Source organism: Dryas octopetala, chromosome 1 (genome assembly GCF_963921425.1).
Source record: "Dryas octopetala chromosome 1, drDryOcto1.1, whole genome shotgun sequence".
NCBI lineage: Eukaryota > Viridiplantae > Streptophyta > Magnoliopsida > Rosales > Rosaceae > Dryas > Dryas octopetala.
In genome coordinates this window covers 9,850,097-9,877,525 of record NC_141366.1, presented here as the reverse complement: position 1 = coordinate 9,877,525, position 27,429 = coordinate 9,850,097, and the positions used below count along the sequence as shown (strand labels likewise).

The 27,429-nt window shown below is 34.2% G+C and overlaps 2 protein-coding genes across 13 annotated transcripts; both read right to left on the bottom strand.

Annotated features, from left to right (window-relative positions):
* Nucleotides 1–3,624: 3,624 nt before the first annotated feature.
* On the bottom strand, nt 3,625–8,704 carry LOC147297587 (uncharacterized). 10 transcript variants are annotated; one of them, XM_086229948.1, is made up of 8 exons: nt 8,292–8,697; nt 8,088–8,188; nt 7,238–7,292; nt 6,589–7,039; nt 5,881–5,974; nt 5,164–5,299; nt 4,898–4,947; nt 3,625–4,024 (listed from the first exon to the last, which is right to left on the bottom strand). In XM_086229948.1, exons 5-8 carry the CDS (start codon nt 5,948–5,950, stop codon nt 3,900–3,902), a joined length of 381 nt encoding a protein of 126 aa, XP_086086074.1. In that variant the 5' UTR covers nt 5,951–5,974; nt 6,589–7,039; nt 7,238–7,292; nt 8,088–8,188; nt 8,292–8,697; the 3' UTR covers nt 3,625–3,899. The 10 variants fall into 10 exon arrangements, 8 of the variants coding, with proteins under 8 accessions (XP_086086074.1, XP_086086073.1, XP_086086071.1 ...); XM_086229947.1 differs by having other exon boundaries at nt 6,589–6,650; XM_086229945.1 differs by having other exon boundaries at nt 5,881–6,650.
* A 10,657-nt stretch (nt 8,705–19,361) lies between these two features.
* On the bottom strand, nt 19,362–25,836 carry LOC147297586 (defective in cullin neddylation protein). Of its 3 annotated transcripts, none has more exons than XR_015119934.1 (13): nt 25,635–25,836; nt 25,009–25,070; nt 23,948–24,084; nt 23,561–23,619; nt 23,389–23,412; nt 22,345–22,427; nt 22,163–22,227; nt 21,900–21,949; nt 21,420–21,521; nt 20,882–20,941; nt 20,290–20,778; nt 19,983–20,105; nt 19,362–19,538 (listed from the first exon to the last, which is right to left on the bottom strand). XR_015119934.1 is itself a non-coding variant. In XM_086229661.1 (11 exons), exons 1-11 carry the CDS (start codon nt 25,635–25,637, stop codon nt 20,671–20,673), a joined length of 753 nt encoding a protein of 250 aa, XP_086085787.1. In that variant the 5' UTR covers nt 25,638–25,836; the 3' UTR covers nt 20,165–20,670. The 3 variants fall into 3 exon arrangements, 1 of the variants encoding a protein (XP_086085787.1); XR_015119935.1 differs by having other exon boundaries at nt 19,362–19,533; XM_086229661.1 differs by lacking the exons at nt 19,362–19,538; nt 19,983–20,105 and having other exon boundaries at nt 20,165–20,778.
* Between the last annotated feature and the right edge of the window lie 1,593 nt (nt 25,837–27,429).

Genomic DNA, 27,429 nt, shown 5'->3' with positions numbered 1-27,429 from the left:
TTTCTCAAGAAATGGTAACTTTTTCTCAATGAATTGTAAGTTACCATTTTCTTAATCCAAGTTACCATTTTCTTGAACCAAATCTCAAGAAAATGGTAACTTCATCACTGGGCCAAAAAAACGTTTCGCACTGCAACTGTGTATACACGAAAGGGCAATTGCATTCTCAGAGTGCTAAATACAAGCTCCTGTTTAACAATCAGATTTTGACATGCAATTCAAAATTACACTATTTGACAAGTCTGGAGACGTGCCAGAGGTTCATTTTTTTTTCAACTTGGGTGGGTTAATTTTATATTTTGGGCGAGGATGGAATTTTTTTGGTTTCAATTTCAATATTTTGTGTTTTAATTTTTTTGTTTTAGTGATTTTCAGTTTTAGTTTTTTGAATTTTAAATTTTGTAGGGGGTTTTTTTTAGATCAAATTTTTTAAGGTATTAAGTATTAACAAGTTTAATTAAAAACCTTATACTAAAAGTCTATAACTATATACATTACACATTTACATGTGTTTTACATTTTTAATCAATATTGTATCAAAATGTTTAGGCATTCTTGAGTTGGGTAAAATTTGTTGAATATCAAGTACCCAAAAGTGCCAATACATATTTTGCCAATACACATGCTTGTATTTTGCTGCCCCTTTATGTATTAACCAAAATCTTTTTCTGTTTTTTAATCATTGAATAATGCTGTTATAATTGGGATCCTGAGCAGTCCCTGTCGAATCGTTTAAAATCATTTAAACAGATCAAACGCAATGGATGAATTGTCAAAAGAACAAAGCAAATGCCATTTGTTTTTTCAGCCCAACTGATATCCAAAACAAGATTGGAAATCGTAATCAAGTTTTTTCGATGTATAAAACCTCCTGAAACTGATATAAATAAACAAGATTATACATGTCAATTTTTAATGGGATTTGGATGTTATAAATGTTATTTATATTCCATTCTCTCATAAAAATCCATCCATTCAACAAAAATCCATCCATTCATAAAAAATTTCATCCATTCATTTAACTAATCAATATTTGTTCAAATACATGTTCCAAAAGCACGGAGAGTTTCAGAGACCAATTTTGATCCTTGGAGAACATAATGGGACCATTGGAAGTGGTTTGGAAAATATCAGCAACTAGCTTGAACACACTTGGTATGAAATACTAGTCAATCTTCATGTGTTGATTGCTGTGACGTTGCAGACCACACAATGGCAACATACTCTGCCTCTGCAATAGGTCTGGAGGTAAGATTGCTTCTTCACACAATTTTAACATGAAGATATACAGTGAGCGAACGGAACTACCAACCCAATCTGCATTCATTAGTTTGTTTTCATTAATAGAGCCTTTTAGATCCCAATTCAAAAACTTCATGAGATAGCAAAGAAATACATAAGATAGCACAAGATACATGATTATTCAATTATAACTGCTGAAAATGGCAACAAAACAAGTAAGAAAGTAGTGTGTGACATTTACTAAAGAAATCGGAATATTAATGTGTGATTTAACTTCTCAATGTTATCTGCTATATGATACTTAGGTTATACCAGACAAAAGGATAAAAGAGTAGTACTTATCTCGGTGGTATAAGCTTCTGTGCTTCTTTTCCTCAGTTTGTCATGCTGGTCAATAATTCTGAAAAACAGAGAAAAGAAAAGTGGTAAGCATGCTAAATACTTGCTAAAGAAAAGTGGTAAGCATGCATATACTTGCTAAAGTGGGAGACTTGAATATATTGTGCCCTGGAAGAATTTCATGCTCATATATTGTCTGAACACCCATGCCCAAAATTTTTAACCATGGAATAGATTTAGTCTCTAGTTGTTAAAGTCAAAAGCGGCTGCCAAGTCCATGCAAAAAGTCTGAATTACTAGTGACCTTCCCATTTCTTAGAAAAAACTCAGATGAAGGGCCTTCGTTTTCTCTTCTCTACCTCTCTACTCCAATTTTTAGTCATGAATTTGACCCGTGCAGCTGATACCGGTTGTTTTTGTACATGGTTCGGACTCCATTTTTTTGTACATGGTTCGGATTCCTTTTTTTTTTGTACATGGTTTGGCTTCCTTTTGTACATAGTTGGGATTCTTTTTTAACATTGTTCAGATTCCTTTTGTACATGATGCGGAGTCCTTTTGTACATGGTTCTGATTTATTTTGTACATGGTTCGAATTCTTTTTGTAAAGTGCACATGACATACTAAAATATTTTCAGAATATTTTGCATAATCGAAGCACTAATTTCTGAAATTTCTTTTTTGGCCACTGCACCCATTTCTTAACTTCCCTTCATTTATATAACACAATCTTTAATGTTGAAAAAAATTAAAATGTCTATACGTGTTTCATATACCACGCATGCAACTGTATGCAGACAAAGAGGCAATTGCATTATCGGGCTATTACAAACAAGCTCCTGTGTACCAATCCGGTTTGGAAATTCAATCACAAAATTAAATTTTGCAGAACAACTAAAAAAATTACCCATGTTGTAAGTGACCATTTTCTTGATCCACAGTTACCATTTTCTTGAGATTTGGATCAAGAAAATGATAACCAAATCCATGCCTCAAACCAAGTTATCACTTTCTTGATCATTAGAATTGGTTCAAGAAAATGGTAAATTGGACCAAGAAAGTGGTAACCAAGCCCAAGATTGACCAAAGTTACCATGTTCGTGATTTTTTCCCTCAAGAAATCATAACTGTTTCTCTAGTAATGGTAAGTTCCCATTTTCTTTCTTCAAGTTACCATTTGCTTGAACCAATTCTCAAGAAAATGGTAACCAAATCAGTGGGGCAAAAAACGTTACCACTTTCTTGGTCCAATTATCAAGAAAATTGTAACTTGAATCAACAAAGTGGTAAACAATCTCAAGCTTGACCAATGTTACCATTTTCTTGATGTTGTTCCTCAAGAAATGGTAACTTTTTCTCAAGAATAGGTAAGTTAAGATTTTCTTGATCCAAGTTACCATTTTATTTAACCAATCCTCAAGAGAATGGTAACTTCATCACTGGGCCAAAAAAAGGTTTCGCACTGCAACTGTGTATACACGAAAGGGCAATTGCATTCTCAGAGTGCTAAATACGAGCTCCTGTTTGACAATCAGGTTTTGACATGCAATCAAAAATTACACAGTTTGACTAGTCTGGAAACGCGCCAGAGGCAGCATCTGTTGAAAAATCTGCCTCCTTCTTGGACACATGGAACTCTGCATGGGATTGAATGAAAGGTCTACTGCATCCTCGTGCACAACTCGGGTTCGTATTAGGCATATTTTTACGGAGGCAAGCCCCTGACCATGTCATTATGTTTTCAGCATATCTTCTTCGTAGAATGTAGATGTTTAGTTTCATACCTCATTTTTGGGAGGGGAAGCAAATTTGGTTTCAATTTCAATATTTTTTTAGGGGGTGGGAATGAATTTTGATTTCCATTTCAACAAACTAGGGTGGGAAAAAGTAAATTTCATTGGAAGCCTCAGTCATCGCACTATCTACCATATCAACTAGCTCTTACGAAAAATAACTGAGACAATGTATTAGAGGTCAATATTGGTACTGCATAACACTGAAGTTGGAACATTTTTTCGTCTATCACAAAAGCTTTCACTAGTAAAACAAATTAGCCCTGTAATGGATATGGACTTGTTGCAATCATTTAATTTAAAATACAAGAAACAGCAGTAGATACAGTAACACTCGTTTAAAACAAAAAACTGGGAAACAAGGGACCCAACTATAATTACTTTCTTGCTGAAGGCGGACTCACATTTGTATTCAGCATTCACTATACCCGTACACTTAGGAACTTAAACTCACCCCAGACAGTATCAAAGAGGTTTCAGACTTGACTCAATAATTGACAACAGCACAAATCAATTGACATCAATTCACATGAACCATAATTCAATGAAAACAAAAGAAATTATAAAAGCAACAACGTTTCTCTCCAATATAATCCTATGCAAAAGGATTCCCTCCAATAGATGCAACAGGTCCATGCGTTGGGACACTCCTGCAAAATAAGCAACTCCACATTGGTTTCAGGAAAAGTTACAAGCATACAAAATAACAGAATGCAACAGCAGTATGTCAAGCATCAATCTCTTCTCTAACACCAGGCAACTTGAGTTGCCAAACTCTATGTAGCATCTTCATAATGTAGTTCCAGATATTCAGATTGTCCATAATCAATCTTATCCAGTACCACCAATACACTAACATAAGTATTTAGTGAAAAAGTATTTAGGGAAAAGTATTTAGTGAAAAACTTAATTAAGGTCTTGTGTCGGCATGCTGGAAAAGACAGATGCATAGATAATTTAGGTTAAGTATTTTACTGAATTTAGCTTCCTAAATCAATTGGGAGTGAAATTTTTAACAAGTTTAACTGTAAAAGAAAATTATTTAAGAAATCATAAATGAAGAGAAAGATAAATTTATACTATTATATCTTAAGAGTTTAGGTCTACAAAATACTATTATGCAATAAGTAATTGCACAACAACTAATTATTTTGAACTAATGTGGTATAATAAACTAATACATGATCTGGCAAGTTTATTTATGTTGGTTCCATTTTAGAGAGAACTTTATAGTTGAATTCTTCTTTCTTGATCTTCTAAAAAGTAAGAACAATCTATTATAACTATAAATACCCTTATCATTTTAATCATAATCTCATCATTTAGTGAAATTGAGATTGAAACTATTATTTGATTAAATGGTATTTGCAAAAGCCAACTTTTACCAAATTCAAATTGTAGGATCTGAAGCCATGTCTACTATCATCTTACATATTAGGATTCCTAAACCCTAATCACCGGAAACTGATATAATACTAATGATGAGAAAAGAACAGAATCCAGAACACGAGTAGAAAAACAACTTATGGAATTTGAGAACTTTGTGCTTGCCCAGCCATGTATTGCAAGGGACCTACACAATGAAATCAAAATCTCATTGAATGAAAAGGATAAGATTGTTATGACTAGACATGTGTTAATGGACGACAAATTTCTTCATAGCATCTAATATGATGCTTGAAGCACCACTGGATTAACAAATATACCGCTCTGGAACAAGTGGCAGGAAAAGGCAAAAAACAAAACCAAAAGAAAATAATGTAGCTTCACCTAGGACTAAAAAACGTACTTTCTGCTGCAGCTGGAATATAAGGCATCACAGTCACCGGATTTTGGGGAAACCATGGCTGAGATACACCACCCATGAATGAGGATTGCAACTGGGCATTTCGGAGAGAAGTTTGTAAGGAGCTCATGTCCAAAAACTGAAATACATAACACAGACAATTAGAAACGATAAACCTAAAAAGTGTACCATGTTTATGTTTTTGGAGTCAAAGTTGCTGTCAGTATTCCTGAAATTATGGAAGAAGAGCGGGGGAATAAAAAAAGTCTTGGTGTTCTTAATCATTGAGAAAATGAACAAAGGAGTTTTAGCTTCATGGCACCATTAGGTTTGAGAAACCTCATGTTAAATTGTAGACCAATTATATATGCCAAGGATGATTGAACTATAATAGTATATACATGTAAATTGGTCCTTGTACAGTCCAAATCCTTCTTTAATTTGACTAATCCCCATTTACAGTCCAAGCAAGACATGGTATACATTGATTAAAACCAATATGTTACAGTCTATAAATCACATCACTTGCAGACTTGGTCAGGAGATTAAAACCACAACAATGAAATAACAAGCAATTGAACAATGGCCATCTCTATGTTTACATCTTTCATTTTTCTTTCTTGTTTATCACTCTGTTTTCTTACAAAGCCTTTTCTATGATTGATCGCAACACAAATTCAATTTCTATCATACAGTACAAATCAGCATAACAGAGGCAACCTGACGAAGTTACCAATGGCACGCCCAAAACCACATGGAACTGCTGCAGCATCGACATCCCAATGCACATGAGTCGTGGCCATCAGTTCTCACCCTGAAAGAGAAAAATTGAACTGCCTTAATAAGAGGCTCAGCAAGGGAAAAAGCCATAAATTGAAAAAAAAAATAAATAAAAAAAAAAAAAAATGATGCCTAGATACTTCATCAGAAGTGGGGAAAATCAAGGCTGAAAAAAAGGTGCTTTTAAAGGATTTTTTTTAGTGTGGTACTTAACACTGGCCAATGCCTCTAAACAAAGCATGCCTCTCAACCCCAGTAGAAACCAAAGAGTTTTAAAATATAAATTGATTGCATGTCGCACTGGCAAGGTTGCTTCTTCACACAATTTTAACATGAAGATATACATTGAGCGAACGGAACTACCAACCCAATCTGCATTCATTAATTTGTTTTCAATAATAGAGCCTTTTAGATCCCAATTCAAAAACTTCATGAGATAGCAAAGAAATACATAAGATAGCACAAGATACATGATTATTCAATTATAACTGCTAATTATAACTGCTGAAAATGGCAACAAAACAAGTAAGAAAGTACTGTGTGACATTTACTAAAGAAATCGGAATATTAATGTGTGATTTAACTTCTCAGTGTTATCTGCTATATGATACTTAGGTTATACCAGACAGAAGGATAAAAGAGTAGTACTTATCTCAGTGGTATAAGCTTCTGTGCTTCTTTTCCTCAGTTTGTCATGCTGGTCAATAATTCTGAAAAACAGAGAAAAGAAAAGTGGTAAGCATGCTAAATACTTGCTAAAGAAAAGTGGTAAGCATGCATATACTTGCTAAAGTGGGAGACTTGAATATATTGTGCCCTGGAAGAATTTCATGCTCATATATTGTCTGAACACCCATGCCCAAAATTTTTAACCATGGAATAGATTTAGTCTCTAGTTGTTAAAGTCAAAAGCGGCTGCCAAGTCCATGCAAAAAGTCTGAATTACTAGTGACCTTCCCATTTCTTAGCAAAAACTCAGATGAAGGGCCTTCGTTTTCTCTTCTCTACCTCTCTACTCCAATTTTTAGTCATGAATTTGACCAGTGCAGCTGATACCATATCTCCATCACAATTCATCATAGAATGTTTTTGCAGCATTCTTGTAACAATCTCATAAGAATAAATTCAGTATCACATATAATCATTTACTTCAAAAAAAAAAAAATGTTAAATCTTGTAAAGAAACATGAGCTGACAAACATAAAGGGAGCATTAAGACAGGAGCTCTGCATTTCATGAAACCTAGAGGTGTGGAGGTCAATTGTTGAACTCTCAGAGATTAAAATAAATGAATTACCATGAATCTGTTCCTTATGCTCAGTTGCAGTTTGAAACAATCCCACATTGAATATCTGAACATATTTTGATGAGTTAATAGATGATGCTATACATAATGCTTCAAAATATGAATTAAAAATGAACCACGTATGCAATTCAAACAGGTCGATAACATGTCATGCTATCACAGAATAAAAGAAGAGGTCCAGTGGCATGTTTTTGTATCAAGCACAAAGGTACAAAAACCATTTAAGCAATTATATGTAAGGTCCTATAGCATGTAGTTTTCACTACTTGCAGTGATCTACAATACCCGAGTACAGGACCCGAAAGGACGTATCTAAGCATTGTAAAATAATACAATGCTTAGATGGGAAAGAAATCTTTAATACAAATTTATTATTTAAGAAATAACCAATCAGAAATGGAGCCAATAAAGTAAGCCAGAAATTGTAATGCCCTACTAAGAATTGGTTGATTACAGGCACTGATCCAATCTACCATTTTCTTCTATTAAAACCTTGAACTAAAATATAAAATTGGTCTTTCAATAACAATGGAAAAAAGCATCAACATCAGCAGATTAGAGAAGACCAAGCACATGGCCATAGGAAATATGCTATCTACACAAATAATAGGAAAAATAAGATGCGGGATTAGCCTTTAACTCCAGAACAAACATACACAAAACTAAAACTTCAGACAATTTTTATCTCTCCCTGATAACATTAGATTCAGAGAACGTAACAGTACAGGTAATGCAGGTACACATAGTTGCACATATCATAAATTCCTGCATCAAGGCAGCATACAAAACTGTACCCATACATACCAACATGTATCCAGTTTAAGGATAGAAAAAAACATACCAACAGATCTTCCTCCTGGCCTCTGTGCTGCTATATGTGAAAACCCAAATCGGGGAAAACACCAATTACATTTTCTGGCATAGCAAGAAAAACCAATTCCTCTGAAATCCATACAAGTAAGAGAATTTAAATACACAAATTTCAGAAAGCCATTGCAAGGTAATTGACAAGATTCACAATCTCTCTATGAGGACGCAATTATACCTCTGTAATGATCCGGTAGCGACCATGACCTGATACCTGATCCCCGAGAGAGACCTCGAAGCCGCTAGAAAACTCAGATCGCCGGCGAAGGGGTTGGATCTGTTCTCCTTTGATTCTCCTTCATGATTGAATTTTAGGTCTAAAGGAGGACACCCAGACGATCAGTGTGTCCAGAGGACGATGTCTTGGGTGGTCGGTGTCGCAACTCCGCCGGAGAAGGCGGATGGCCGTCACGAAGTTCAATCGGTTCATCGATTTCGACATGGTAAGTGGTAGACGAATATTTGAGGCCGATTTTGTCAACGTTGCCGCCGGACGGCTGGGTTTTGATCGGAGAAAGGGTGCGGGAGAGAGAGGGTAAAGAAGCAGATGAGATTTGCGTTTTTTGTTTGCGACTCAGAAGGATTTCTTTTGTTTTGTTCAGTTACGTCTTTCTCTCTCATAATGGGCTACCGATTCAGCCTTTATTTTTTTTCTCAACCGTTAGATCAAATATATCTCATCTAACGGTCAAAAGGTTGAAGGCATCTAATACCTGCAGTTATGTTAGAATTTCCGCCTAGAGACCCTTCTTTTATAGTGTGGATTTCTCAGGACTTGGTAATTAAGGTAGACTCAGATATCTAGATCGACCTTGCATGCTTACCAGGTGGATTAAGTTTACAATGAGTTTCATTAATTATAGACACCTGTACCTGTTTGGACGTACACATATATGCTCATCAGCCTCATTGTGAAGACACATATTTTTTTATATATACACGTATTTATGCAAAATATAAATATTTATATATATTACTTATATTATAGTTAGCTGTATGCATGCATGCATGCATATGAGGTGTTGGCTTAGAAAGCTGCCATTGCAGAATTAGGTGCCTAGTGTCTCTCTACATCGATCTTCAACTAATTAGTTGTCATTGTTTCTTTCATTCTTTGACCATAACTTGACACCTCCTAATTTCCTAAAGCATGCATGCGAAATTGGGACACCTCTTCAACTTGCATGCAATTTGACACCACCTCCTTTATCATTAATCAGGCTTAAGACTTTTTAGTAATATAAATAGGAGCTTGATATAGAATTGCAAATAGATATAAGAAAGAAAATAGCGATGAGAAAAGAGAGGCAGAGAAAGAATGGGAAATTTAGACTTCAGTCCAATTTGAGACTTCTCTAATTAAATAAATGATTAATTGGTGGAAAATTTTCTTAATGAGCAATAATAATATTAGAAAATTGTTATACATTTATAATTTTTTATGAAAATTGTTTACATAACGTACTTGACCGGAGTAAAACGAGAATTTTCCGCTCATGTTTCCTCTGCTTGTTGACTGTTAATCTTAGCTATTTATTTATTTATTAGCTCTCGTTAATCGTTTCCAGGTTTCGATCATAAATCTTTAATTGGGTCGGGTCGAGCCTTACGTAGTAGGGTGGGTCGAAGAGATCGACTTGATTCATAGATGAATCAATGATAAATAGACAAAAGATGGATGAACGAGATATCCTTTTTTATTATCCAAGAGTATGAAGAAAAATTAAAATAAATTAATTCGTAAATTTTTTGAAATTATATCTATGTATTTAGATCCAGATTCTCTACAATCCTATATTGTGCATGAACACACACTGTCCTCACCTGGAGCAACGTCTGAATGTCTGATGACAAAACACATGGTATGCCATGTGGTCGAATATAAAAACAAATGTAACTGGTTTATACTTATAGGTATAATTTTTATTTTTATTTTTGGCCACGGTTTATAGGTATGATTTCAATAATAATAAAATGGTTAGATTACACTTTTGATCTTGCGATCGATTTGGATAAGTTTTTATCACTAGCTATAATTCATATATATGGTTAAAAGAATTAAATCAAGTCTCTGATGTTTACTTCAGTTTACAATTAACATCAAATTCATAATGCTTTCAATATTTTTACGATTTGATGATGTGACGGTGACAAGGTGACAAGCATGGGTATTGTAATCATGATCGAGGTAATGAAAACTCGATCATGATCAATAGTGATTAAATAGAAAAAAGACATTAGAAAGGTAGCTAGGCTTGATTATAGAAGAGAATTAAATTAACTTTTATTTTGATACATGATATGAGAGAGATCGATCACAGTCGATGATACATGCATGATATATATTGCATAGGTAGGTAGCTTAATTTAGGGCTAGCTAGCTAGGCACAAGGTTTCAAGCAGCGGCACTGGCGAAGGAAGTTGGAGCATTTGCCGTAACCATAACCCTCACTGTGGCATTTGACGATGCAGCTGGTGTCCTTGAAGCATGGCCCTTTGAATGTTGTACTCCCCACTTCACAAACCCTTGCTTCACTCTGCTTCATCGTTTCTTCTGCATATATATATATGTCGTCATAATTAATTCAAATATTGATTATTGATAAAAAGCTCTCAAAACATATATTATTAAAAAACATATCATGAGAGAGAGACTTACGAGAAGTTAGGAGGATGATGAAAAACAAAACAAGCCCTAACAACTTCTTCTCCATTTCTTCAGTTTTTGCCTTACACAGCTCTAGCTTTTCAACAGTACACTGTATATGGATAGACCCTGCTTATATATATATATATATAGCATGTATATATTTCAGGTTTTGGTAAGGAGATAGAGTCGTCTAGACCTTGCTTACAGGTGGACCTTTTTTTCTGCTCAGGCTTACAGGTGGCCTTACAAACATAGTTTATAATTAGGGATTTCCTTAAAATATTGACAGCTTATATAGCATGTGGGCCCTATCTGCCCCATGTGTGTGCTTTATGATAACAGAGATCTGTGATGTGACATCACTAGCAAAGACATAAGATATTCAAATAAATAATATCATTAACAAATATAAAATATTCAAAATTTATCGTTTCTTTATATATATTGATGATGTCTCATCACCAATTCTTATTACATATAAATTTTTCTATTGCTTTACATTGTATTCACAATTGTGCGTTACCTCACGCAACATTTGATGACACAATCACAACATATGGTGTACCATGTTTTGAGTCTAGAAAAAAAAATCTAAATGTTTTCTAAGTGTAATAAGATTTTTAAATTACACTTTTAGTCTTTTGTGATTTGAGTTCCCTTTCATTTTAATTCATGGGGTCGACAGGTTTTAATCAAGTAGTCTATGTTGTTATTAGAGCTAAATTCGTAATTCAATCAACTTTTGCGATGATTTGATGATCTAACCGTCAGTTTGTGTATTTTGGTCATGTGCAAAATTCTTCGTGATAATGAATGCGTACTCGATCGTCGGTCATGAATATGGGAAACAAATTAAGAAGTCAAATAATGTAGAGCTAGTATAGAAGATAATTTAACTTTATTAATTTGATTGCATGATATATATCAGATCACACTAGCTGATACATCTTATTAATTTCATTGGGATGCATGCATGATAATTAATTAGCTTAATTAATCATGGTTACAAGGCTTCAAGCAGCGGCACTGGCGGAGGAAGGTGGAGCATTTGCCGTAACCGTAACCCTCACTGTGGCAAACAACAATACAGCTGGTGTCCTTGAAGCATGGCCCTCTGAATGTTTTACTTGGCACTTCACAAACTGCTGCTTCACTCTGCTTCATCGTCTCTTCTGTGATAGAGTACCAATATATATTAATTAATTAAAACATATTTATAATTAAAGAGACCCGAATCATCTGCTTGTTTTTTTTTTTTTGGGTCTATTTTCACTCAACTTTTAAGCATTTTGTGTATTGATCAGAGAGAGACTTACGAGAAGTTAGAAGGATGATGAAAAACAAAGCAAGCCCAAAGAAGTTCATCCTCTCCATATATGCCTTCCTTTAGTTTTTGCCTAGCTTCTACAGATTAGTACTGTTTCAACACTGTATATAATTATATAGTACTAATCACTGCACACATATATATATATATATATATATGGTTTCTTATCCTAGATCCCACTTTTATAGTATGATTTCTCAGGATTTTGTGAGGCAAAATCAGATATCTAGACCTTGCATGCTTTACAGGTGGATTAAAGTTTATGACTTTCATTAATTATAGATATCTGTTTGGATACATGATCATAAACGTGATTACTTCAAAAGTTGTACATGTATCACGTTTTTAGTACTATATATATATACTCGATCACTTATATAAATAGGAAAAGGAAAAGTGGAAAACTCTTTTTGTCAAAAATAAATTGGAAATACCGTCTCTATCCTTATTACTTTGCACAAATATTTTAATTATAATTTAAAAACCAATGGTATAATATGTAATTACATTACCTCACTTCCAACTTGCCAACTTTCATCACATATATATATATATATATATATATATCTTACATCGATCATATGTTCCTACTATAATTAACCTACATATGGCCGGTCTGTATAGGAGTACGTTTAGTTTTTTTTTTGTTTTTTGGGTCAATTAGGAGTTCATTACTTACGGTATATTATTGTTGACTTCAGTTTGCAACTAAGGTTAAATTTGTAGTTCTATCAATTTTCTGACAATTTGGTTACAGATGGGCAAGGGATATTTTGGTCACTTAATTACAAAATTGATCGTGGTAATGAATATATAGTCACGAGCCATGAGTAGTGAAAGGAAAAAAGACATTAGAAAGAGATCGATGGAAGGTAATTAATAAAAGTTTATTAATTGATGCATGATATGAAATGACAGAAATACATGTTATTGCATGGTAATTAAGGTTTAATCGGAGGCACAAGGCTTCAAGCACATGCACTGGCGTAGGACGGTAGAGCATTTGCCGTGACTGTAACCCTCACTGTGGCATGTTACGATACAGCTGCTGTCCTTGATGCATACCCCTTTGAATGTTTTACTCGGCACTTCACAAACCGCTGCTTCACTCTGCCTCATCGTCTCTTCTGCATGTCATTCATTACTTAATTAATTACGTACCAACATAATTCAATTAATTAAGCTCTCACAACATACATAAGATTAAGAATAAGCATCATCATGTATTCAACCATGTGCCAGTTTAAATTAAATTTTGTTGTGTATTGAGAGAGAGAGAGAGAGAGAGAGAGAGAGAGAGAGAGAGAGAGACTTACGAGAAGTTAGAAGGACGATGAAAATCAAAACAAGCCCAAAGAACTTCCTCTCCATGATTTGCCTTCCTTTAGTATTTGCCTTTTACAGTTTTACGTACACAAGTGCTCTTAAGTTCAACACTACACGTACACTGTATATATAGCTGCATTTGAGGATTTGGTCAGAAATTTCATGCCTACCTTCCTTGCTTACAGGTTAATTCCAAAGATTTTCATTAATTATCGACATCTATTTGGATATGCTCAACCTCATCAACTCATCCATCCAGACATTGGTTACAGCTATCTGGATGTATCTTCCTGACATAAAGTTTATTTGTAAACGACTTATTAATTACAAAAAAACATCTATTTAATTAGTGTAATTACTAAAAAAAAAAAAGATATCTATTTAGATACACTAAATATTATTGAATGGGCCGGGCAGGCTCTATAGGACAATCTCCTCATGTGTTATGAGTCTCACCTCATTGTGAGAGGGGGTCATAGAGCCGGGTATACTTCATGGAACAATCTCTCATTTAGATATATTTAAACTCATAATTAATTAACGGCTAAACACGTAAAACAGAAAAAAAAACTCATATATGAAGAAAGGATGACATACGCGCGGTACATTTAATTTTTTTTTTTTGGGTGCAATTGAGGATCTTCAAACCCAAACAACAAAGACTACACCAGGATAGTCCTGGCCCTCGAGACTCCAGGCATGTCATCAGCCAATTAATAGGCCCAAACAACCCTTACATTTTCATCTAACAATTTTTTTGTTTTAACAAATTAATAGAGAAAAGATCGATGGTGGCAATTGCAAATTTTATTAAGAAGGAACTAAAATAAAGCTTTGTTTTTGGTTTTGAGTTGGGACAAAATTTATGTTACTAGAGGACTTGTTTCCATTTGTTAGGTTATATTAGCTTTAGGGCTGAAAGATGTGCTAATAATCAAAACGACAACTCTCTGGTTTACTACTTATTATCGTACATCTTTCACCCTATAAATCCCCACTTCACATTTGTCCAAAAAAAAATCCCACCCCACATAATTAGACATGTCAATGGATCGGATTTAATTTGATTCGAATCTGACGTAATTAGTAGGATATGGATTTACCATTTCAATCTGAATCCGATAATCCGTTAACTTAACGAATCAAATATGGATTCCGGCTAATCAAATCCGATCCGAATTAATATAAAATATAATTTATTTACATATTTATTAAAAATATTATACATATGATAGTAAAACTTACAAGTCAAAGCAAATAGATAGAGCTGAAGTACTTAATTGCAACAATTTTTTTGGTTATTTAGTGTTTAATTGCAAGAATTTCTTAAAAAACATAAATTTCTTTATATAGCAATTGAAAAATCATAGTTAAATTTTGAGACTTGAATGATAAAATTTCGGATCAGATAATCGGATCGGATATCCGATAGAATAGCAAATCGGATATGGATTTAATCATTAATAATCCGTCGGATTATTGGATCGGATATAGGTTAATCTGGTCCAAATTAATCTGATCCATTTACAGGTCTACACATAATTATCGAAATCATTGAATTAAACTTCAATCATAAAAATCGAACAGTAAGTAAATCTTAGTCCAAAGCGTGGTCCTCCTTAATCTAGCTAGAGTCCCTTCACCTCTTCTTCTCATTATTTACCTGTAAATATGATACGAACCCTTTGTCCTAGCTCCTTAAAGTTCACCATACCGAAAAAAAAAAAAAAAAAAGGAAAATGAAAATGAAGTGGCGTGATAGAATTGATTAATTTTTCTACTTTTTATTCATAACAAGTAAAAAGTAAAAATCGAACTTTTACCATAAATGTAGGAAGATATATATATATAAGATTGTACGACTTGATGCGAACCTCTGTTATGTTGAGCAGAATCCGATAGGAATGCGCGCATGAGCAATTTCACACTGATTGACTTTAGATAAATAATAGAAATTTTATTTTATGTATTTATGAACAATTGAACATAGTACAAGGGTAGTCATATATATATAGGAATAACCAATTAGGGAATTAAATATTACATTATTTTAATAGACTTATAGACCCCCTTTCCTTAATTCCAGCCTTGCCATCCTCTCTATTACCTCCAACGGCGGCCTCCTTCACCGTCACCACCTTCGGCTTTTCCTTCACTTGATCCATACGGAGGTTCTGGTGCATAAGGAGGTTCTGGTGCATATGGAGACGGAGAACATGGCTTAGTGCATATACAACGACGTCTGAACCCTCGGCATGAGCCACGCTGAAAACCCTCATCTCGACAAACTAATTAAGTCGCACTTGTAGTTGGAGAAGCACAACCCTCTAAATCATTTGCTTGCATAACCACACTCCCTGCCGCGAACTTGCAGCACCATCGCTTTTACAAATACAAATGAAAATAACAAAATAATTTAACAAAAAACATATATGTGTATAGATGCTTGTATATATATACCTGATGACAAAAAGAGAAGGAAGAGCAGCAACATGAAGTGAAAGAACTTGTTCTCCATGTTTTGTAGCTAGATGTTTTTCCTAAACATACAGAATCCCCCTTATAATATAGTAGGAAAAAGGTGGAATTACAACGGAACATGTAGCTCTAATTTAACACTTTATAATTAATGATTAATGGGGTAAGAGGATTTTGTGATCTCTTCATTAATTAGCATGTACTAATTAATGTTGTGATTGTGGATTGACGTACTGATTTTCAATCAAGTCTTCACTTTTATAAACACGTGTCTCAACTTTGCGTTTGTGTCTCCCATTACAAAATTTATTTTGAACAAAAGAAAGTTTAATTAAGATAAAAAAAAAAGAATAGCTAGTTGGGGGGTGTCAGTGGTAGCTTTGGCTATCTATCACATCCTATAATTTTTCCTATCGCATATGTAAAGCTAGTTTAAATTAAAACTGCTGCAATATTTTATATATATATATGATTTTATCATAAAATGTTCAATATTACTGTGCATAGATAGTCTAATTCTCTAGATGCCAGGACTTTGAACCCGAGTGTATAGGGAGAGCTTTTGTACTGGACCAACTAGCTAGGTCAACCCGAATTAACATATGAGAAAATTAAAAGCATGACTAATAATAGCCACTTTTTCCAATAAGCATAATCATATGGAATAGCAAAGTATAAGCACTCTAGATTGAGTTTAGGTGGATAATATATAGAAACTTTATTCATGAATGATGAGTTTGCATGGTACAAGACTAGTGATAAGAACACCCAATTAATTAAGGGGAATCAAGTACATTATTTTAACAGACCATATATGTCCGTCCAAAGACAGGGTTCCTCCCCAGCCCTAACAACCCGGCCGGCCAGTCTCTATCACCTCCCACCGCGGCGACCAATCGGGATTGGTCCCCATCCACTTCCATCACCACCACCTTCTTCAAACAGAGGAAATTCTTCGTATGAAAGAGCATTTGGTTGGTACAAAGGAGGATTGGGTGCAAACGGTGGCTCTGGTGCAAACGGTGGCTCTGGTGCATACGGAGGATTTGGTGCGAACGGAGGATCTGGTGCATACGGAGGAGGAGGGCCTCCACTACCTCCACCACCTCCACATTGCTTAGTACACATACAACGACGTAAGAGCCCTTTGCATTGGCCACTCTCAAAACCCTCCTTCTGGCAACTTAGGTTGCAATGCTGGTTAACGAAGCACAACCCTTTGAAATGTGAGCTTTTATACTCACACTCCTGCGCGCCAACTTGCACCACCATCTCTTTAATTTACAAATACAAATCAAACGAAAAATAATTAAATCAATCATAGTCATAGATAATAAAAAATGCAGAGTTAATATATTGATCATAGTGCTACTTCCACATATATCCTATTTGATGAATATTAGATGTGAGATGCCTATATGCATCATCACTTTTTTTTTTTTAACCGCATTAATTGGTGTACCACATTTGAAACACGGCTACACAATTGGATCTCACTTCGATATCAATGCAGTATAAAAAAATAAAAAATAAAAAAAAAGATAAGAGGAATTCATGTAAGTCTGAGATAAGAGAGAGATATATATATATATACCTGATGCCAATAAGAAAAGGAAGAGCAACAACATAAGGTCAAACAACCTGTTTTCCATGTCTTGCAGGCTTGCAGCTACGTACATGCCAACCAAAAAATATGGTTTCTTAGCATATAACAGCCCCCCTTATATAGTAGGAAATGTGGAATTACAATTAAGGGTGGAACATTACGAGCTCTATATTAACACCTTATAGTCTGATTTTTGGTGTCAGAAAATCTGATTTCTTCATTTCGCATGTAACTAAGTAATTACTGTAAGGATTTTGCGTAGGATTGGCTCAATCTAATTAATTCTATATAATTCCTTGATATCATCAGCATGATTTTCCAAGTCTTGACTTATATAAACACATATATGACACATCTAAATCAGATATTCATATTTACTGCTTTTATAACTGTCAAAGAAAAGTGCTTAAAAATGTTTTTAATTGGTAGCATTTGGCAAAAATATATAAAAGTGCTTCCGACTTATAAGAGCGATTTTAAAGAATTTTTTGAGAAGTACTTGACAGGTGCTTCCTTATGAAGCACTTTTAAGTGTTTTTGCATAAACCACTTAGAATGTTTTTAAAAATTTGTATGTGCTTCTTAGTAGAAGCGTTTTCAGTACAAACACTTCCTAAAAAGCAGTGTCAAACGGGGGATTGAGATTTTAGAGATTATATATATTAGATTTCTTTTAGATTCTAACTTAAATGGTCTTCTAAATCTATTTAGGTCCATATTTTAAAGGACGTCCCAATTACAAATAAATCAATAAAATTTTTCAAACTTACATATTAATCAATATATGCACTTTTTCATAATTTCATTAGTCACTATTGACGAAAATAAAAAAAGTATAAATTATAATAAATTAATAAACATACATTATTATGCAAATTTAGATTTGTATTAAGTTTGCATTTGACTGCTACGCAGAAAAATGGCTTAAGATTTAGCTCTCAAGTTTTGGGCAGAACCTTTACCCTAAACCATAAACTTCATTTCTATACGCTAAACTATACCATAAACCTCATTTCTATACTCTAAACCAAATCAAGGGTAATGTCATAATTTTATGCCCATAAGTAATGAAAAAAACGGAATAGGCAAATTAATTGGTATTTTCCAACACATCAAAATACATAACATTAGCAAGTGGATTGAGGTGACTAAAGTAGGATAAAATTTCTAAATCCATTGAATTTTATGGTAAAAAAAATTCACATTAAGTCATTAAATATTATGTAATATTGAAATATTTTATTAATTTAAATATAATTTGCTAATTTTAAAACGTACCCCAAGCCACGTCATCTTAAGATACCACTGCCGCTCATACTATTTATAAATGCTGTCATTCTATATTCAAAATAGGTTTTTAGATTGTCATTCTTCAATAGAATTGGATTTTAATTTAACCCTGATCTTAGTTTAGATCGATATTGATATAGGTCCTTTGACTCTACGTCCAACTCAGCCAATACTTTTTAATTGCATTCCATATCACCCTTTTTTTACTCTTCCATGTTTTCTTTTATTTTGTATGTTCCTATAATTAATAGCCTTTTATACATAAATCTCACATCTGATTTTATGGTTTCATTTTGCCTGATTTGGATTTGGATTTGGATTTTGGATTTGGATTTGGATTGAGTTAATTAACCTACATTGATTTGAATTAAATGTGCATGTACCTAAGACGCTAAGAGTCGAGGACATGCATGCAGACAATGAGCAATTAGGCTGCCACGTGTAAACGAGATTTAGCTGGCCTTTCCATCTTACAAATTTGTTGTCTTGCATGCACAGGGAAAAAGGAAAAAGGGAGGAGAGAGAGAGAGAGTGAGCAAAAGCAAAAGCAAATTTTCTCTTATGAAAGAAGGGAGTACTTGTATATATATATATGTATTAGAAAGCTAGCCATATCTCTTATCAAGTAAAATCATATTGAAGGGCTAAAATTAAGAGTGAAGTAAGAGAAATGTCAAGGAAATCTATTGTCCTCTTCTTCTTGCTATGCATCCTCTTGGTTTCTCGTGAGTCTCTCTCTCCCTCTTTACTGTACAAATATAATCATTTGTGTTAGGAAAATTTTAAACCGGCACACACAGATATATAGGCATATAGCCCATGACTTTTTTTTTCCTTTTTTTTTTTTTTTTCACTACTTGTGTTCTCATGCATGCAATATAACAAATAACTTGAAATAAGTGAAATTTCTAGTTAGCGTAACGATAATATTTACCATGAAAAAACAACTGTGGCATAACAATACGAGTGACATGATCGTATCACTAGTATGTGAGTTAGGTTATTGTGACAGAGACGTCGCATACAATAGTTGCATATAATAGATATTTTCATTATTGTAAAATGCACGAATTAAATCATTATTTTAAGAAGTGACCCAATTCTGTATATATATTTGCAGAAAAGGGAGTGGTGGTTAGCGGAACAAAATATTGCTACAGAAAAAGCCACGATTATGATGGATGCGACTCACTGGAAGAGTGCGATCTTTCTTGCCGCCGGGAATTATCTGAGGGTGGCGAGTGTCAAGTCCTTGACTATGTAACCTGCGTGTGCTGGACGCGCTGTTAGACCAAACTGATGACGTGCACCCTCTCTTCAATAAAGATAATCATTATTATTCCAAACAGTCATATAAGAAATAACAAACCTTCATAATAAAAGTACTAGTATTTTTTATCATATATATATATATATATATATATACACATCATATCTTCACCATAATTAGTTTAGCAATCAAAGTGGGACTCTAAAATAAAGTTCCAGATGCCGATAACCTGATACGGTTGTGACTGATCCCAATAGCTCACATACTAATCCAAGATGTTCTATTTTTCCAACTGGTCCTACCAACATTAATATACACGTCTCACACCTTCAGTGCCACGTGGCTCATCCAAATATTGTACTAGATATCCATCAAACAAAAAAGAAAATATTGTACTAGATAATGCACATACCACATCAACAATCCAATTAACTGTGAAACGTATGTGACAATCATAGATTTTGAATTAGAAGTTATGTCATCTCTCTTTTTTGGTCGTCTTATTTTTGCAGACAAACCGAATTCAATCACAGCGCATGAGAACATGAGAAGAAACTCCTAATTCACCACTCAAGCAGTCCTCATCGGTTTTGGCTCTCCGTTCCGGCAACTAACCATTTTGGATTACGCCATTCTCCTTTAAATACTCGACAAATTCATCGATAAGATAGGGCCAGGCACCTTCCGAGTCATAATTTGATAGTGATGAATCCACAGCCTACAAACCCAAAAAGCCTTATTCAGATATATCATGCTCATAAGAACACATTTATCTACCCTAAATGTTTTTCTCTGTTACATAAATATGCTTAATATCTTACCCTTGCAAACTCTAATAGCTGAGCCCATGTGTCCCTAGAAATTGCCTTGTTATGCCGAGCCTGAAAGAGTGGAATAAAGAAAAAAAAAATACTAAATGATGCACATAAAGAATATAATAAAACTAGAATAGGAGAAAATATTGTATGTATGGCAGTGTGTAACAAAGAATGTTACTCCAAACCTTTTTAATTTTCAACGTTCCATGAAAAGAATCACTCTGGGACATATAATATCATTTCAATGCAATGGAACATACTTTCTAAGATGTAACACAGTGTGGGACAGTGAATTAGTAAGCAAATGACATATGACTCGAGGTTCTTATATGAAGCCTCCAATTCAAGAGTGCCTATTACTATCAGAACTACTTGGCCATAAATTCTTGTGCACATTTGGAGATATTTATTCATATCAAACATTCATGACGTTCAAGGGGAAAAACCAAAGGCAACTATTACTATCAGTTATATAAATGACAATTGCAAGCCTAGAGTAGCTACTTTCAAGTTTCAACAAATACTCAATCACACAAGTTACCTGTAAGAACTGACACCAATGATCAACAAATGGCCACTGCTTTTCAGCAAACAGTAATTGCCACATTCCAATTGCGGTATCCAATGCCAAAGATTTCTGACCCTGAAATGAAAATGAAGCACATTTATGTATGTACATGTATATGTATATGTATATCAATACCTGAATTTATTTCAGATGCCTTAACAACAAAAATCTTATTTGTTCAAGGTATTTCAGAACATCATGAAGATGCAAGTTAATATTTTGACGTGTCGTCTGTAATTCAAAGTATAAAATATGTATCACAGTGACAAACTATTCCAAAAGCTGTAGTTAATACATCTTGATTACTTCTTTTTTTATGCACATATTTCAAGTCTAAGTGTGCGCTATCAAGAATAAATCAAGGGATTCTTTCTAGTTTTACATATCAAATTTGAGAGAGAAGCATTTTCAAAAATAGAACATGTCAAATCTTCATGCACTAAACAGACATACCTTTTCTTTTGCCCAGCCAAAAGCAAAATTATATATCTCACGGAACTTTTCTGGATCAAAAGAAGAGAAGACAATATCAGCAATAAGCACATAGGTACCATACCTCTCGCAAAATTCTATTCAAATTAATATCTTTTAAGAAGGATCAAGTTATTAGAACAAAAAACATTACAAGTGTTATCTACAACATGCCAACATGATATACAAGATCATTTTTTTTTTTTTAATTACTTTACTAAAAACTATAATCATATTTTACATACGTTCATCTTTCAGCTCAGATCGCATAAATGGCATCTTTTCACGGAACTTCTCGAGAGAATCTATCCTGCCATTAGAAAATGTAAATCTCCGTTTACTGAGTTTCTCCACAGTAGTTACGAACTAGGTACCTATTATCATGTAAGTTTAGAAGAATAAAATAAACGTCACATATTATACCTACCCCAGTGTTTCTAATCCATCTACAAACTCCTGCTTGGAAAATTCACACATGGTGGCTGCCTTCATGTGCCAGGAAACAACTAACTGCATCAACAGCCCATAGGACCAAAAATAACCAGCCAAGTCATAACCATACGTTGACAAATTAAAAAACCAAAGTTCACCGATACAAATCAGAAATGCATTTTGAGTTTAATGACGCTTACTTTTAATATCTTGATTATATGCATAACCAATTCTTTTATTTAGTTCAAGGTACATTTCACCAATGTCCCCTAAATTTTACTCCGTGTCTCATATTAGTCTCCGAACATCAAAATGTAATATTTAACCCCTACTGGTAATTTCCTTCCCTTCCCTAACCCTACTCACAAAGTCTCTTGTCCCCTTTTCTGATGAAACCAAGGACATGAGAAGAAATATGAGCTTCCATCTGTAACTAGTCTTTCTTCTATGCTTGGTTGCTAGGAAAATGGATTCAAATCTTATCTTTATAGCTAGAACAGCATCAAAGATAAAATCAAAAAATCAAGATAAAACAAATATGGACCAAAGCTAAAATCCATTAAAAAAAGACATATCATACCTTAGTAAAGGAAAGGAAAATACAATATTTACCACCAATTCTTCACATCTAGGAAAATCCAAATTGATCCAATTCTCCACCAGATGTCAAACCCAAAATCCAAACATAGACAACCAAAAAAAGAAACCAGAAAACAATTCCACAACAAAAAACCAGAGATCAAAGAAGAGCCAAACATAGGCTGATCTTCTTATTGATTGACTGAAGTAGACAAAACCCCAATGCCAAGCCCAACTCTCTCCCTCTCTCCCTCTCTCCCTCCATCCCTCCTTCTCTCTAAAAGTACCTCAATCTGTGTATAGCTAATATGGCATAATGACTTTTTTTAGCTCAAAGGGACATAACTTTATGGAATTGAATTTTAATATTGCCTTAACAACAATTGAGCTAAAAGAGAGGGGAACTTTGTAAGTATGCACGTCTTCATTAGAAATGGATTATGCATTCATATACACATACCATGACTATATCTTGAGGATCCACCTGTCAAATAATGGAGACTTACATGTCAGTAACAGAAAAGTAAAAGGAAAATAATAATAAATAAAATAAAAGAAAATAACCCATAAGAAACAAGCAACAATATTGCAGTCCACTACTTGAGATAGTTACTATCTGTATGAACAGTTACCTGAAGATCGTTGCAAAGGAGGCTGATACCATCAGCAAGTATCATGTCAGCACATGGATCTGGAAAAAAGAAGAAGAAGAAGAAAATAGATTTTATTAGTAAAATTGAAGATCTGCAAAACCATGTACACTTTGATTTTAAGGGAAAAACATACGACAAATTATTTAATTTTAGCTGTAACATTATTGCAAATTACAAACTTAAAACCTGAATAGAACTAGAAAGACTAGCTGACAACTGCCTTCCAATCTAAAAAATTGGTAGAAATAATTACACCCATATACTGGTCTACATCTCAGTCTTTTCAATTTTCTATGAAGGTCCAACAAAAAGATATTCTATAAGGTCTAGATTGAGGACAAGAGCGAGTGGAAAGGTAAAGCTTGCCTTTATATCTATTGTATAATTCCTCCAAATGTCTAGAATCAGTATGTGTTTGAAGCTGGGGCTGGCTGTAAAATACATCAAACGCTCCTTCAAGATGCCAATCACTCGCCTTCAAAACCTGCAGAGCAACTTTTTCACTGCACATGATGGTAAGTTAGACTTCTCAACTATTCCAAGAATCACACTGAAATTTCTCAAGAAGAAGAAAAGGTACACAGCAATCCCACCAATCTAATACAAAGCACATATGTTTGTGCACACACAATTAATCCAACTCAACTTCAGAAGATAAATGAAGAAGCAGATCATTAAACTGCTCAATTCAACCAAACCTTAATCCCAAGTCATATCACTGAAACTGCTACAGAAAAGTAAAATGAATGGTACAGGAACAAGACTGAATCTAACACAACAAAAGCACACATGTGTCCCTTAGAAAGGAAAAAATTATGTTAAAGAGATGTGTAATTTTTCTTTTCTTTTTTTTCTTTTTTGAGAAGTGACATTTAAAACATTCATAACCAACCATTGATGTGCAACATCAACTGGTTTTTAAAGGTGGTTTATATATCAACACATGACAGAAACATAAGCTAGCAAGAACACACAGATTCAATCTTATCAACAATACAATCTGAAAACATAATACATCAAGAGAATATTACTCAACATATATAACCTTCTTTGGTTCATTTGGTGTACCAAGCATTTGTTTACTTTTCTATAGGAATGCACCAAGGACTTGTATTAGAATTAAAAAATGAAGAAAAATGACTCTTCCATGTTAGTATCATGTATTTGTGTCACTCTCCTTCTCAACCTATATAAACCCATGTTCATCAACACTTTCGGCAACTCTTTAAGTCATCTGTCATTTTTAGCATACTGCCTAGCACACGCCTCTGGTTCTCACACATAATTACAATTGCATATCATCTAATTGTAAAAAAGAAACATGCTACACTTTTGTTTATATAATTTTTTATCGTTTTACTTTCCATGAATTTAAAGACATCTGAAATAAAGAACACAGAAAAAGCTTCATATGATTATCAAATTACCTTGCTCCAGTTATTGTCATGAACTGCTGGAGCTTGTCGCGGTTGCCCCTACCTAATTTGTGCTGTCAAAAGAAGAAAGTGAATCAGAGAGAGAGAGAGAACAAAGCCACATTATGTATGCAAATAAATTCAGATTTTCTTCAAATCCTGAGAAACCAACAGCCTCTTGTTAACTGAGCTGGACACAGAAAAGAAAAGAAAAGAAAAGAAAAGAAAATTCTCATAACAAGTTCAAAATTCGAAAGACAGTTTTTTTTTTTTTTCTTTTCCTCGGCTTTCTCAGCTACCAAACAGAGTGTTCAACACAATCAACAACAAACTATAACAACGTTATAGACACTAAAAATAGAAACGCTGGCATAACAATGGGGGAAATTGTTGCTGCAATTTACAGAGCTAGTTACGTCCAGAGCAGACCATCAAAAATTTGAGGAAGAAAAAATGAAACAGTAAAGTTTAAGATTAAAGTAGAGGTAACAAGGTTGAGCCACATATGAAACAACCTCTATGCATAAAACTGAATGCTTCAAATACACAATCAAACAAAATCGATGACAACGAAGTGTTAAAAATTAAAAATAAAAGTGTGGAGAATGAAAATAGAGCTGCAAATTAGAGTTACTGACCATCTTCGAGGTGGTCGATGATGAAATCCTAACCCTTGAACAGGTCCTAGAGAGAGAAAATTAGGGTTTGCCCAGTTTCTCTCGCTAATACGCACATAGACAAATACAGAATCCCTCTGTATCGATCTCAATAGGAGTCCGGGTTCTTCGCACTTTTTGTGATTTTTTCTACTGTTTTTTTATTTTTATTTTTTCTTTTCCTTTTTCCTTTTTTCATTTTTGCTTTTGGACATCTATGATCTATAGTAACTCGATGAGCGTGACGGGTAACTTTTAAATGCACATTGATATCTAAATTGATAGTAGCACGTAACTATTAGATGTGTATGGCGATCTATATTGAGAGTCACGTGTAATAATTAAAGATTTACAATGAGAGTTGTATGTAGTAATTAAAGATTTAGGGTGAGAGTCACATATAATTATTAAATGTACATGAAAATCCACGGTGAAAATTGCGTGTAACTATTTATGTTAAACAGTCAAACTGACACAAGCACGACATGATTAAAATAAGTACAACACAAATATAAAATGATTTAAATTGGCCTAAGTAAGATACAAATAAATGGGTCAAGCAGGCAAAAGTTTTTATCCCATTAATATCGTGATGCGGGCACGAGCACTATCGGACCCGCATCAAGTGGGAAATATACACTTTTGCCCGCATCACTTTTTTCTTTTTTGCCATTTATCGTGATGTGGGCAAAAGTGTATAAATGGGTCAAGCGGGCAAATGTGTCAATGGACATTCATGATGAAAGTCATGTGTAACCATTAAATGAACGTAGCATATGTCATAGTGAGAGCTACGTGCACATGGAGATCCATGGTGATCGAGAGTCACGACTACCATTAAATACTCGTGGCAATCCACAATAAGAGTCATGTGTAATTGTCAAATGCATATGGAGGATCTATGGTGAGAATCACGTGTAATCGTTAAATGCACATAAAGATCCACTATGAGAGCCATGGGTAATTGCTAAATGCATGTGGAGATCCATGGTGAAGGTCACGTGTAATTGCTAATTGCACATGAGATCCATAGTGAGAGTCACGTATAATTGTTAAGCGAGATCTATAGTTAGAGTCAAGTGTAACCATTAAATGTAAGTGGAATTTACAGTGAGAGTCATGTGTAATCGTTAAATGCAAGTGAGATTTATAGTGATGATTGATTTTTTAGAGTACACACGATATAGCTTTGAGTCTGCTATCCAAAATCATGATTTTTCTAACTCCAAAGGGAAAGCTCCTTCACATTTTGGCTGGTCTTGGTTAAGGAGGGATTCGAAGCCCGAACACTTTGGCTCGTAGCTAGGGACGGAGCCAGGATTTAGAAGTCATGGGGGCTAAACTAAAAAAACTTCGACGATACTAGAAAAAAATTTCATTAATAAATAAAAAAGATACATTTACTTAGAGGAGATATAGTGAGCCGCACCCCTAAAAATCTATATCTATACAAAAATATAGACTCAAAACCAACAACAAAACAATACAACAAGCAATGCAAATACAAGAGAAAAGAAAATGTGTTTGCTTTTGCTGAGATGAAAACATGCTTGTTGCTGGGAGTGATGGGTGAGTGGGTGATGTTTTGTATTTTTTTAATTGGGCTGGGCTGGGCTGTAATAGATACATAGCTTTTTAAAAATAAAAAAAAATTTAGGGGGTGCTGGAGCACGTCCAGCCCCCTACTATGAATCGTCCCTGCTCGTAGCCACATGCTCTAATCCTCTAGGCTACAAGCGCCACCTTGTCTCCACTTTAAAACAAACACAATACAACA